The sequence below is a fragment of the Chiloscyllium plagiosum genome, unplaced genomic scaffold (assembly GCF_037043375.1).
Source record: "Chiloscyllium plagiosum isolate Xiang-an unplaced genomic scaffold, Cpla_swu_hap1 HiC_scaffold_1, whole genome shotgun sequence".
NCBI lineage: Eukaryota > Metazoa > Chordata > Chondrichthyes > Orectolobiformes > Hemiscylliidae > Chiloscyllium > Chiloscyllium plagiosum.
The window spans coordinates 109,354,736-109,368,270 of NW_028270139.1; the positions used below are offsets into that span (position 1 = coordinate 109,354,736).

Sequence of the window (13,535 nt, forward strand, 5' to 3'; positions counted from 1 at the left end):
TCAATTGTGGCACTGACTTCGGTTCCAGAAGTTACTGCTACTCACAGGCCTTGGAGATCCCTACAGATGAAAATAAAAATTAGGAGGTATACACTCCTTACATGTTCAGTGTTAAAGAACTAAAACTAGGAAGACTGAATATAACTGAGACTTCTCATTGACTGGTCGACATGAAGAAGCTTCACTTGTTACAATGTTAGCATCTGTGCACTGAAATGGTTTAGATATGAAGCACCTAACTAATGGAAGACATTTACATACTGGAGCTTGGAGGAAAAAGTCTACTCTGCTCATCACATGCCTCATTATAAATTGACCAGTTTGTGAACAGACATATTCCAATATTTGGCTAACAAAAACCTGAAGAAACATTACTTTAAATATTTATTTATTTATGTTATATATTTTTTCAAGTATAAATTTAACAAATAATAAAACAAATCATCCAGGTGAAAACTATATCAATTTTGGACTGAAAATTTCCAAACAGGAACTAACAATCATCTTGCAAATACAAGTACTATCCAGGTAGTCAAAATCTACATTTAAATGGGATGTGTGCAAGGTAATTCTCTCCAAAATGAAGACTCAATAGTTTTGGTTTAAATTCTTAAAATCCCATCTTGGCTCTTTTCTTCTTTGGCTGAGATGATCCAACTTGACTCTGAGAGGATGGTCGCCAGGGTACTTCATAAGAAGATGCAACTTGTGATGGTTCAGGAAAAGACATCTGAATGGATGAAGTTAATGATAATGGCATACTTGGTTCATCACCCTCTTGAGAAGGTTGGAATGAATGGTCTTCCAGGGCGGCTAAGTAATTTTGAAGAATCCTTTTCCGTTCCTTGGGAATACTGACTAACTGCATTTCCTGTGAAAAAATTGGTATGGGTGCCTGGCTTTGTTCCACTACAGCCGCACTGGACTCAGCCTCCATTTCTCTACGAGACTCTTTAGCAACTGTCCTAATTGATTGATTTGCCTCAGCTGATTTATTGGATGTAACATTACTTTCTGTACCAGACAAATAATCACTGTGTTCTGAATTTATTCCAGAGAAAGTACTCCAACTTGAAAAATCACTGAAGTCAGACAAGCCAGATACTGAGGAAGTGAAACTGCCCGAGAGCTCTTTCCGTTGCCTTATCCGGGCTAATTTTTCACGTCGTCTTTTCGCACGTAGTGCTTGAACCTTCTTATCCCGGTTCATACCTAGCTTTTCTTCCCACCACTGACTCCACTTTCCTTCCCACGCAGCTGTCAGCCTTTCACTTAGTTCATCTCTCCAATTTGAGGCATCCACAACATCTGGGACACTAACAGGATCCAGTATTGGAAACGTACTGTGACAAAGGACTTGTTGCTTCTCCATAACTGCACTCATTTTATTCCACAGTTCCCTGCATGTGTCAGTTGATTCTTCACCCTTCTTAAATGTTTTACATGGAAACAAACGTTTTGAACTGATACCAGTACGTTTGTAGAGCATATTGGAGGCACTTTGAAAGCTTTTTTGCTTCTTTAAAAATGAGTTTACCCATCTTGAACATGTGGCAAGAGCAGAGCAACTGGGTTTTAAAGGTTTATTAGTACATTGGAAACTTTGTTCATCTACTTCACTTCGTGAAGAATTTCCTTCTGGTCTTTCAGTTTCACCTTGTGCCAAATCTTCTGCTCCTTCATCCCTACTTTCTGTAGAATGATTTGATGATTGTACCCTTTCAGTCAAAATTGAGTTATTTGGTTCATGATCACATCCAACCCTCACTCTAGAGGTTTTTCTACTTGTTGATGAATTCTTATGAATTAGCATCTGGTAAAACAGGTCTCCCACTGCAGAGAGCTGAATCACTGACAGGGACTTTTTGCCACAACAATGGTAAAGTGTTGCGAGTCCTGTAAAATAAGAACAAGGGTTTTTCTTCCTATCAAATTCATTCAGGACCTCAAACACCAAGTTGTAAATTTAAATTGCATCTATTTCTCATCTTGTTCCAAACCTACGGGTACATAAAAACTGCAACATACCTTCATGCTACCTTAATGATTATAAAGCGAAGATCTTGTAAGATTTCATAAAAATTATATTTCCCATATATGAATCAGTCATTGTGAAATGGTAAACAAATTTACAAACAACTACGCTGGTTATCAGACTATTTTAATACAACCTTTTGAAAGATGCACATCTCACCTGCTCCAGGGGAGTGAAGTCTCTCAACAACTGCTTCATGTTGCCGAGGTAACTTGACCGGTAAATGCTGCATCATATCGTAAATACTAGAAAGCTTCAGTGGTGGGCCAAGTGACTTGCAAGGAAGCTGAGATCCACCTAATGAATTTTTAAATGTTTTGATGAAATTGAATATTGTATAATAATTATATTCCTGCATTACCACTTAATTGGCCTGAAACTTGTGCAGTTTACAACAAATCGTCAATGAGATGTGTGGGCTTTATTGTGATTTCAGTACTAATCACTGCACTTCCTGCTCTCACACTAATAGGAGGTTGGTGCTGAAGACGACATTTTTGTGCACCCATTGAATGCTTGCCACCCTATTGCTCATCTGTCTCACTACCTTACGTTAGCCGTCCAGCTCACTTACCTCAGTCCTCAGGAGAGTAGGGAGACAGTGAAGGGTTTGGAGTTAGATAACCAGTTATAATGTAGTGGGTTAGACAGCCAATGGTTACAAGTGGGGCAGAGATTAAATTGTGACCCCAGGATTTTTATCTGGTGTTTTGTGATTCAACACCCTCTGAAAACTGCAATCTTTAAGTACGGTTTAAGTTTGCCAGATGCGACAACACAACATTTATGACTCTGCATATTGGAGAAACATTTGAAAAATATATTTTATTGGTGTTACACTTGTTAAAATATATTTGAGTTGCTCAATCGTGGATGGTCTTATCCTTTAATGCCAGCAGCTACCTATGAAAATGTTGGCAATGATGTCAGAGGCACTGAGGTCAGAGTGCAACCTCTGTAGTTACAGCAGCAACAAATTCAGCCTTACTGTACAACCAATCTTAAATTTTATTTTTGTGGAAATTATGTTAAATATCTCCAGTGACTTAGACTTTTAAATAATTAAAAAAAAAATATTTAAAGAAGTCTGTTTAATCCAAGTCTATGTTCCAATCTTTAATTTACTCAATGAAATTGTGAAATTAAAATGATTTCAGTATTAGTGCTTTTTGTTTCCTGGTAGGCTAAGGATACTTTAATCTGATTAGTGCTTTGAGGGTTTGATGACATTACTGGAGTGAGACACCCGTAATCCCCATTGAAATGCAGTATAGCTAAGTTAAAGTTCTCTCCACAGAAATTTCTGGATCTAACCGTTTTCTGAGGGGTCAGCAGTGAGTGTCTTTGCTTTACTGTTAACTGCAAATCCCAGGTAATTGAGCCAAGGCACCACCATCAATGACTTCTCTTCTGACCCTTTACTGTACTTTTAGGAACCACCAATCTTTAGACCCCCACTCGATTAACCACGTTATCCACAGCACCTTGGTAACCCTGGATCAGCTTTTACACTTGTGATGACATATTCTGCTCCATCATTTCACCAACTCTCAATCCCTCTTCTCCCTTAATACTATTCCTAAAATCAGTTTAACACAACTTCTCCAACAAAGGACACTGGTTTAACACACTTAGTCAGAGTCATAGAGATGTACAGCACGGAAACAGACCCTTCAAGTCCAACTCGTCCACGCCAATCAGATATCCCAACTTAATCTAGTCCCACCTGCCAGCACTTGGCCCATATCCCTCCAAACCCTTTCTATTCATATACCCATCCAAATGCCTTTAACTGTTGCAATTGTACCAGCCTCCACCACTTCCTCTGTTAGCTCATTCCATACACGTACCACCCTCTGTGTGAAAAAGTTGTCCCTTAGGTTTCTTTTATATCTTTCCCCTCTCACCCTAAACCTATGCCCTCTTGTTCTGGACTCCCACAGCCCAAGGAAAAGACTTTATCAATTTATCCTATCCATGCCCCTCATGATTTTATAAACCTTCTATAAGATCACCCCTCAGCCTTTGATGCTCCATGGAAAACAGCCACAGCCTGTTCAGCCTCTCCCTATAGCTCAAATCCTCCAACCCTGACAACATCCTTGTAAATCTTTTCTGAACCCTTTCAAGCTTCACAACATCCTTCCGATAGGAAGGAAACCAGAATTGCACTCAATATTCCAACAGTGGCCTAATCAATGTCCTGTACAGCCACAACATGACCTCCCAACTTTTGTACTCAATACTCTGACCAATAAAGGAAAGTATACCAAATGCCTTCTTCACTATCCTATTCACCTGCGACTCTACTTTCAAGGAGCTATGAACCTGCACTCCAGCAACACTCCATAGGACCTTACCATTAAGTGTATAAGCCCTGCTAAGATTTGCTTTCCCAAAATGCAGCACCTCACATTTATTTGAATTAAACTCCATCTGCCAGTTCTCAGCCTATTTGCCTATCTGATCAAGATCCTGTTTTAATCTGAGGTAACCCTCTTCGCTGTCCACTACACTTCCAACTTGATGTCATCTGCAAACTTACTAACTATACCTTCTGAGTTCATATCCAATTCATTTGCAGCATTTATAATAGAATTTAAAATGTTCTCCAAATCCCAGATAAGCTACCAAACATTGTTATCTTGCAGAAAATTGTTTATAGCTGCCATTAAATATCTTTGACTAGCCATAGATTTCTGGGTGCCCCTTTAATATTTTCCTTTCTCCCCATCAGCCCACCTTGAACATCCTAAAATCTCCCAAAGCACGCTATTTTTTTTTGAATCATTATCATCTTGTTGTTACAGAGCAGACAAACAAAATCTCACTAATAATAAGTCAGAATTTACTAATCACCTGAATACTGCAGAAGTAAGACTTCCTGGGTACGCTGAGTCCCCAGGACAATCTTGTTTGCTCTTTTTTTGGCTGCCCCACATGCAACTTGTGCAAACATCGGTGGTGACTTCAGCATGTGAGCCCATTTTAGGACAGGTACAGTTGGAAACCGTTCATCTACAATGTAGGCAGAATACTATATTTGAAAAGTAAAATATTGATTTAGTATTCTAGCACCACAAGTATCAATTACTAAATATTATTTAAAATCTCTCACAGGTTTCATAATTAGATATTATGTTTTAAAATGCTTAGATCATGACCTCAACATTGACACAAAATAATCTTTTTTTGGACCACCATTTTCTTCCCACCGCGAAAGCCAAACTGATACATTTTGGTATAAAATCTATTGACGTCAACCAGACTGACAAAGTGACTATTTTTCATGGGTATGTCTCAATACAAATGTTGGAGTGTGCAGAAAGAGAGTGTGCAAACTCTTGGAGTTGAGCTAAGTGTGGGAGTTCAGACAAGTGCTGAAAGGAGGTATTGTTGTGTCTTTCTCCAGCCATTTTTACAAGGGGCTGCTTTGTGGTCAAGGTGCTGCAGGTTAGATTGAAGAGCAGCCCGAGGTGAATACCAGACTTTGTTGAAGAAGAGGACAAGCAGCAACAAGGTGAGGATGAGACTCATTTTTACCCTAAGTCTGCTAGTTGTTAAAGAGGCAGAGATGGCAGTCAATGGAGTGGTATGCTCCTCCAGTCAGATGTGGAAGATCAGGGAGCAGTCGACTGTCCATGGCGAATACATCTGCAGGATGTGTATCTCCCTGCAGCTCCTCTTAGACACCATGGATCAGTTGGAGCAGCAGTTGGAAGCAATCAGAAGCACAGAGGAGGCAAAGAGTGTGATAGATAGCAGTTTCAGGGAGGTAGTCACTCTGCAGGTACAGCCACGTAGATGGGTGACAACCAGGAGAGATAGGCAAGGAGTGCAGGAGTCTCCTGTGATTATCTCCCTCTCAAACAAGTATACCATTCTGGATGCTGTTGGGGGGAATAGTCTCTCAGGGGAAAATAGCAGCAGTAGCTGCCAGGTCTTTGGCACCATGACTGGCTATAATGTAAAGCTGGGTATGGCAAAATCCAAGTGAGCAATTGTGATGGGGGACTCTCAGAGTCATAGAGATGTACAGCACAGAACAGACCCTTCGGTCCAACTCATCCATGCTGACCAGACATCCAAACCTAATCTAGTCCCATTTGCCAGCACCTGGCCCATATGCCTTTTAAATGCTATAATTGTACCAGCCTCCACCACTTTCTCTGGTAGCTCGTTCCATACACGCACCATTCTCTGCGTGCAAACGTTGTCCCTTTGGTCCCTTTTATATCTTTCCCTTCTCACCCTGAACCTATTCCCTCTATTTCTGGACTCTCCCACCCCAGGGAAAAGGCTTTGTCTATTTATCCTATCCATGCCCCTCATGATTTTAAAACCTCTATAAGGTCACCCTCCAGCTTCTAATGCAGCAGGGAAAACAGCCTCAGCCTATTCAATCTCTCCCTATAGATCAAACCCTCCTAACCTGGCGACATCCTTGTAATAAATCTTTTCTGAACCCTTTCAAGTTTCATAACATCCTTCCAATAGGAAGGAGACCAGAATTACACGCAATATTCCAAAAATAGCTGAACCAATGTCCTGTACAGCCGCAACATGACCTAACTCCTAACTGTCTCATCAGAGGCACAGACAGGCGTGTCTACAGTCACACTTGAGATTCCAGGGTGGTGTGCTGTCTCCCTGGTACCAAGGTCAAGGACATCTCTAAGAATTTGCTGCAACTGCTCAAAGGAGAGTATGAACAGCCAGAATTCGTTGTAAATATTGGTAGCGATGACATAGATGGAAAAATATAAGGAGTTAACCACTCGCCTAAAAAGCAGGACCTCAAGAGATATAATCCCTAGATTACTCCTGGCACCATACACTACTGAGGGTAAGAATAGGAGAAGTTGGCAGGTGAATTCCTGACTGAGGAACTGGTGCAGGGAGCAGGATTCAGATTTTTAGATCACTGGGATCATTTCTGGGGAAGAAGTGACCTGTACAAGGACAGGTTGGACCTGAACTGAGAGGCAAGAACTGATTAGGGATAGTCAACATAGCTTTGCGCTTGGGAAATCGTGTCTCACTAACTTAAATGAATTTTTGAAGTAGTGAAGAGGATTGTTGAGGGCAGAGTGCTGGACATGATTTATATGGGTGGCAGTATGGTGTCTACAAGTTTCCTCACAGTAGACTGGTTAACAAGGTTAGATCACATGTAACACAAGGAGAACTAGCTATTTGAATGAAGAACTGGTTTGAAGATAGAAGACAGAAGGTGGTGGGGGAGCATTGCTTTTTAAACTGGAGGCCTGTGGCCAACAGTGTGCCTCAAGGATCGGTGCTCAGTCCGCTTATATAAATAATTTGGATGTGAACATAGGACGTATGGTTACTAAGTCTGCAGATGACACCAAAATTCTCGGTATAGTGAAGGTTACCTCAGAGTACAATGGAATTTGATTAGATTACTTTACAGTGTGGAAACAGGCCCTTCGGCCCAACAAGTCCACACCGACCCGCCGAAGCGTAACCCACCCATACCCCTACATTTACCCCTTACCTAACACTACGGGCAATTTAGCATGGCCAATTCACCTGACCTGCACATCTTTGGACTGTGGGAGGAAACCGGAGCACCCGGAGGAAACCCACGCAGACACGGGGAGAACGTGCAAACTCCACACAGTCAGTCGCCTGAGACGGGAATTGAACCCGGGTCTCTGGCGCTGCGAGGCAGCAGTGCTAACCACTGTGCCACCGTGCCACCCACTATGGTGGCACACCACCCTGGAATCTCAGGTGTGACTGTAGACACGCCTGTCTGTGCCTCTGATGAGACAGTTAGGAATCTTGATCAGTTGGGCCAAGGAGTGGCAAAAGGTGTTTAGATAAATGTGAGGTGCTGGGTTTTGGAAAGGCAAATCAGAGCAGGACTTACACACTTAATGGTAAGGTCCTGGGAGGTTTGCTGAACAAATAGACCCTGGAGTGCAGGTTCTTAGTTTCTTGAAAGTGGAGTTCCAGGTAGACAGGATAGTGAAGGCGGCATTTGGTATGCTTGTTCAATTAATTTGGATATAGGAGTTGGGAGGTCACGTAGCGGCTGGATAGGATATTCGTTAGGCCACTTTGGAATCCTGCTTTCAATCCTGATCTCCCTGCTATGGAAGCATTTTGTGAAACTTGAAAGGGTTCAGAAAAGATTTACAAGGTTTGAGTTATAGGAAGAGGCTGCAGAGTTTGGGACTATATTCCCTGGAGCTTGAGGTCGAGGGGTGACATTACAGAGGTTTATAAGATCATGAGGAGCATGGATAGGGTGAATAGCCAAGGTCTTTTCCCCAGGTTGGGGACATCTAAAACTAGAAGGCATTGATCTAACTTGAGAGGGGAAAGATTTAAAAAGGAACCTAAGGGACAACTTTTTCACACATAGGGTGGTTCATGTATGGAATAAGCTGCCAGAGGAAGTGGTGGATGCTGGTACAATTACAACATTAAAAGGATGGATATATGAATAGGAAGGGTTAAGAGGGATATGGGCCAAATGCTGGCAAATGGGACTAGATTAATTTAGAATTTCTGGTCAGCGTGGATGAATTGAATCAAAGTGTCTGTTTCCATGCTGTACAGCTCTATGACTCTATGAATAGGCACACAGAAGTTTGGTTTAAAGTCTCTTGCAGAAAACAGTGGCTCTCATGACTTGAAGCTAAGGTATTCATTTCCTTTTCACTAATCAATTGTCAAAGAAGCAAACAAAATCAGATAATCAAAAACAAAAAAAGATTCAAGAGCACAAACCTGAGTGGTAACAAGATAATGATATGGATTTACATCTTGCAGATGTTTGGGAAGAATTACACGTTCACCTTTTTGACAGTTGGCAGTCGCTCCTATCTTAAACAAGGTTTGGTCACAGGTCTTGCCAGCCTAAAAGTGCATATTCAAAAGCAGTTTAGAATTAGAAAATGATGCGCAAATAGATATGATGTGCAATATGCTTGAACAAAATACAGTCTTGAGGCTTTGGTTTTAGTATTCATTCTTGGATGTGGGCATCATTGGCCAGGCTACCATTTATTGCCTTTCTCTAATTGCTCTCAGGAAAGTGGAAATGAGCCACTTGAACTATCGCAGTCCAAGAAGGCTCCATGGATGTGCTTAAAGGGACATGAAGGAATGGCAATTTAGTTACATGTCAGAACAAAGAACAATCCATTCCTGGACCAGGTCCTTCAGCCCATGAAGCTTGCACCAAAACATTTTGCCCTTGCATAATAAAATGGCCATCACTTACAGGATCTGTGCCCCTCTTTTCCTTTCCTATTCATATATTTGTCCAACTGCTTTTAGAATACTGCTATTGTGTCTGCTTCCACCTTCTCTGGCAGCACGTTCCAGGCAGTCAACACCCTGTGTGAAAAACTTGCCCCGCACATCTCTTTTAAACTCCTCTCCCCACCTTGAACCCCTGTCCCCTAGTAATTGACCCCTTCACCTGAGAAAAAAGCCTCACACTTTCCGCTCTATCCACGCCATTCACAATCCAAACTTCTATCAGGTCGCCCCTCAACCACATGTTGTCCAGTGAAAACAAACCCAATCTATCCAACCTCTTCTCATAGTTAAAATCCACCACACTGGGCAACATCCTGGTAAACCTTTTCAGTACCTCTTCAAAGCATTCACAACCTTCTGGTAGTGTGATGACCAGAACTGCATGCAAAAATGTGGCCTAATTAAAGTTCTATAAAGCTGCAGCATAGCTTGTCTAATACCCAATGCCCCTTCCAATGAAGGCAAGCATGCCACAGGCCTTTTTTTACTACCTTATCTACCTGAGCTGCCACCTTCATTGATCTGTGGACCTGCATACACAGGTCCCTCTTCATATCAATACTCCTAAGGGTTCCGCCATTCATTGTATAACTTTAATCTGTACTTGACCTTTCAAAATGCATCACCTCACATTTGGCCGCATTAAATTGCTATTTTTCTATCCATGCCTCCAACTGACCTATATCTGCCCTATCCTCTGACAACCCACTTCGCTATCCACAACTCCATTAATGTTTGTATCGCTAGATGGTATGTGACTTTAATGGGAATTTGCAGATGTTGTTTTCTCATGAAGCTGCTGTCCTTGCCCTTCTAGGAGGAAGACACTGTCTAAGAAGCCCCAGAGAGTTGTTGTAGCATATCTTGTGGATGGTACAAACTGCTGCCACTGTATGTCAGTTGTCATAGAGACAAAAGTTCCACAGCACAGAAAAAGACTCTTCAGCCCATCACATCCATGTCGTCAAAAACAATCACCTAATTATTTTAATTTGCCAGCAGTCAACCCATAGACTTATATGTCTTGACATTGTAAGTGTTGATCTAAATACTTGTTAAACATTATGAGGGTGAGCTACAGATTCACATCGCCTTCTAGGTGAAAGTGATTTTCCTCATATCTCCTCTAAACCTTTTTTTTAAAGTTCCTGGTCTTTGATCACTTCGTGGAAAAGTTTCTTCCTGTCTACCATATTATTTCCCCTCTTAGCATTACACATCTCAATCATGTTCCTCTCAATCGCCTCTGCTCCAAGGAGAACAACCCCATCTGAACTGAAACACTCCAGCCCTTGCATCCTCCTGGTTGATCACCTCTGCACCTTCTCCAGTTCTATCACATCTCTCCTATAATGTGGATTCCAGAACTGCACATAAAGCTCTAACCGTGGCCAAACCAACATTTTATACAGTTCCAGCATAACTTCCCTGCTCTTAAATTTGATCCCTTGACTAATAAAAGCAAGTATCCCGTATGCCTTCTTAACCATTTTATCTATTCCTGACAGCTTAAGGGACCAGAGAACACTCACACTAAGGGGTAAGTGATCCTTGGTGCTTCCCAAGGACCTACTGTTCACATATACACCTTTGCCTTGGTTGCCTGCCCCAATCCATCACCTCACATTTATATGGATTGAACTCCATTTGCCACTGATCAGGCTACCTGACTAGCCCATCTATATCCTCCTTTAATTGAAGGTGATATTTCTCACTATGTATCACCTCACCAATTGTTGTAGCATCTGCAAACTTACTGATCAACCCCCCTAAATTCAAGTCTAAATCGTTTATATAAATCACAAACAGCAAGGCCTCCCCAACTCTGACCCCTGCACGACCCCACTAGACACAAATTTCCAGTCATAAAACACCCTCAACCATCACCCTTTGCATCCTGCCACTGAGCCAACTGTGGATCAAAGTTGCCAAAATTTCTTTGGATCCCATGAGGACTTACCTATGCGATCAGTCTTATCAAAAGTTTTGCTGAAGTCAAGTAGACCAAATCAAAAGCATTGCCGTTATCTACTTATCTGGTCACCACCTCAAAAAAAATTAAATCAAGCTGGTCAGACCTGATCTCCCCTTAACAAAAAGATGCTGACTGCTTTTGGTGAATGTATGCTTCTCCAAATGCAGATTAATTCTGTTCCTCAGAATTGTTTCCAAGAACTTCCCCACCATCAAGGTTGGCCTGTAGTTTTCTGGTTTATCCCTTTTTGAATAAAGGTACCACATTGGCTGTCCTCCAGTCCTTGGATACCTCCCCTTTGGTCAGAAAGGAAATGAACATTTTTGCTAGTGCCCCTCCCTTATCTCAGTGAACAACCTGACATATCAGGGAAACCTGGGATAATACACACTTCACAAGTTGTGGACTAACAATCAAGTAGACTGCTTTGCCCTGGATAGTATCAAGCTTCATGAGTATTGCTGGAGCTGCCCTCATTCAGGTAAATAGAGTATTGCATCACAGTCCTGGATTTGTACCTTGTAGATGGTGGCCAGACTTTGGACAGTCAAATAATGAGCTATCAGCTGAAGAATTCCCAGTCTTGGACCTGCTCTCAGAATCCCAGGAATTCCGAGGGGAATCAGCAATGGCATAGCCATTGAATGTCAAGGCCAGTTGCTGGATTTACTCTTGTTGGGAATGGCCATTACCTAGCACATCAGTAAAGTGAATGGTACTTGCCACTTAACAGCCCAAGCCTGGATACTGTCCAGATCTTGCTGCACTAGGACACGGTCTGCTTCAGTATCTGGGAAGTAACAAATCCCCACCTCTGAATTTATGAGAGAGGGAAGATCATTAAGGAAACTGCAGATGATTACAGAAAGAACACTACCCTGAGGACCTCCTGCAGAGAAATCCTGGGGATGATTGTCCCAGCTCCCAATAACTCTGCCTAGGCTAAGCCTCCTTGATTCCATATTCAGTCAAATACTGCCTTCATGAAGCATCCAAGGCAAATGTCCAATAACTGTTTACAACAGGTTTACTGTTTTTTGTAGAATATTTCAGTTGGTGTTGCCAGCTGCCAACATCTATTACTACACACACATGGCCATCTGCAATGGCTGAGGTTCTTGTTTTTGGACATTTGAATTACTTCTGCACAAAGCTTTCTGTAAAACCCCAGAGATGCAGTACTGAAGCAAGGGATGATAACTGCACATGCAATAAAAAACTCCCGTTATAGACACATCATAACACCAATAGACATACTTCTCAACATCGTTATTGGAGGTGAGAGAGATAGGGAAAGAGCAATCAACAATCAATTTCTGAAAATACAGAATATTCGTCAACTTAAGTCCCAAGAGTCCTAAATCTGTTTTAAAAAGCGTACCTACCCTCACATCAGTTAAGTCAAGGCCGGTTCTGTCAGCATACATATAAACTCGTGGGTGAGCTGTGAAATCGCACCATCTCCAAGGCAACTGGGCATTAAAGTAGAGATTATCCGCTTCCTTTCGAATTTTCTGAAGGCTGATGACATTTTAACAAAGAAAGATAATAAAAATGAATGATAGAAGATGCTCCAGCTGACATGTATATTAATTACTAAGCAAGTACATTTAGCACCATCTTCACATAGATCACACCATATTTTACAAGACATGACTGAAAGGGAAGGGAAGGAAACAGTATGCCGAACAACAGCCTGTCCCTCAAACAAACAGAGCACTTTTTAAAGCTGTCCATCAGCAAGTGATAGAAAGAGTTAAACTATCTGACAACCACAAGATAGATCTAAGCTCTGAAGTCTTGCCACATCCAGTCGTGAATGATAATGGACAATTACACAATTAACTGGAGGAGGTGGCTCCACAAATAGCCCCACTATCAATGATGGAAGAGACCAATACATCAATGCAAAAGAATAAGAGTGAAACATTCGCAGCAATCTTCAATCAGAAGTGCCAAGTTGAATGTTCCATTTCGGCCTCCTCCAGGGGTCTCAGCATCACAGATACCAGTCTTCCTTCAGCCATCGAGTCAGAGTTGTACAGCACAGAAACAGACCCTTCTGTCCAACTCATCCATGCCAACTAGATATCCTAATCTAATCTAGCTCCATTTGTCAGCACATGGTCTATATACCTCCAAACCCTTTTAATTAAAAAACTCATCCAGATGGCTAAAATTCTGTATTGTACCAGCCTCCACCACTTCCTCTGGCAGCACATTCCA

General features: G+C 41.8%; 1 protein-coding gene across 3 annotated transcripts in view; it reads right to left on the reverse strand.

The window, feature by feature from the left end:
- Positions 1-307: 307 nt before the first annotated feature.
- taf1c (TATA-box binding protein associated factor, RNA polymerase I subunit C) overlaps positions 308-13,535 on the reverse strand; it is a 51,723-nt gene continuing 38,495 nt past the window's right edge. For 2 of the 3 annotated variants that reach the window (XM_087989684.1, XM_043687082.2), the window contains 5 exons: positions 12,695-12,830; positions 8,798-8,926; positions 4,895-5,072; positions 2,195-2,332; positions 311-1,896 (listed from right to left, as the gene is read on the reverse strand). In XM_087989684.1, coding sequence (XP_087845810.1) covers positions 611-1,896; positions 2,195-2,332; positions 4,895-5,072; positions 8,798-8,926; positions 12,695-12,830 — 1,867 coding nt within the window. In that variant the 3' untranslated portion in view covers positions 311-610. Of the gene's footprint in view, positions 1,897-2,194; positions 2,333-4,894; positions 5,073-8,797; positions 8,927-12,694; positions 12,831-13,535 lie in introns of all 3 variants that reach the window. The other variant, XM_043687063.2, reaches the window with a different exon arrangement.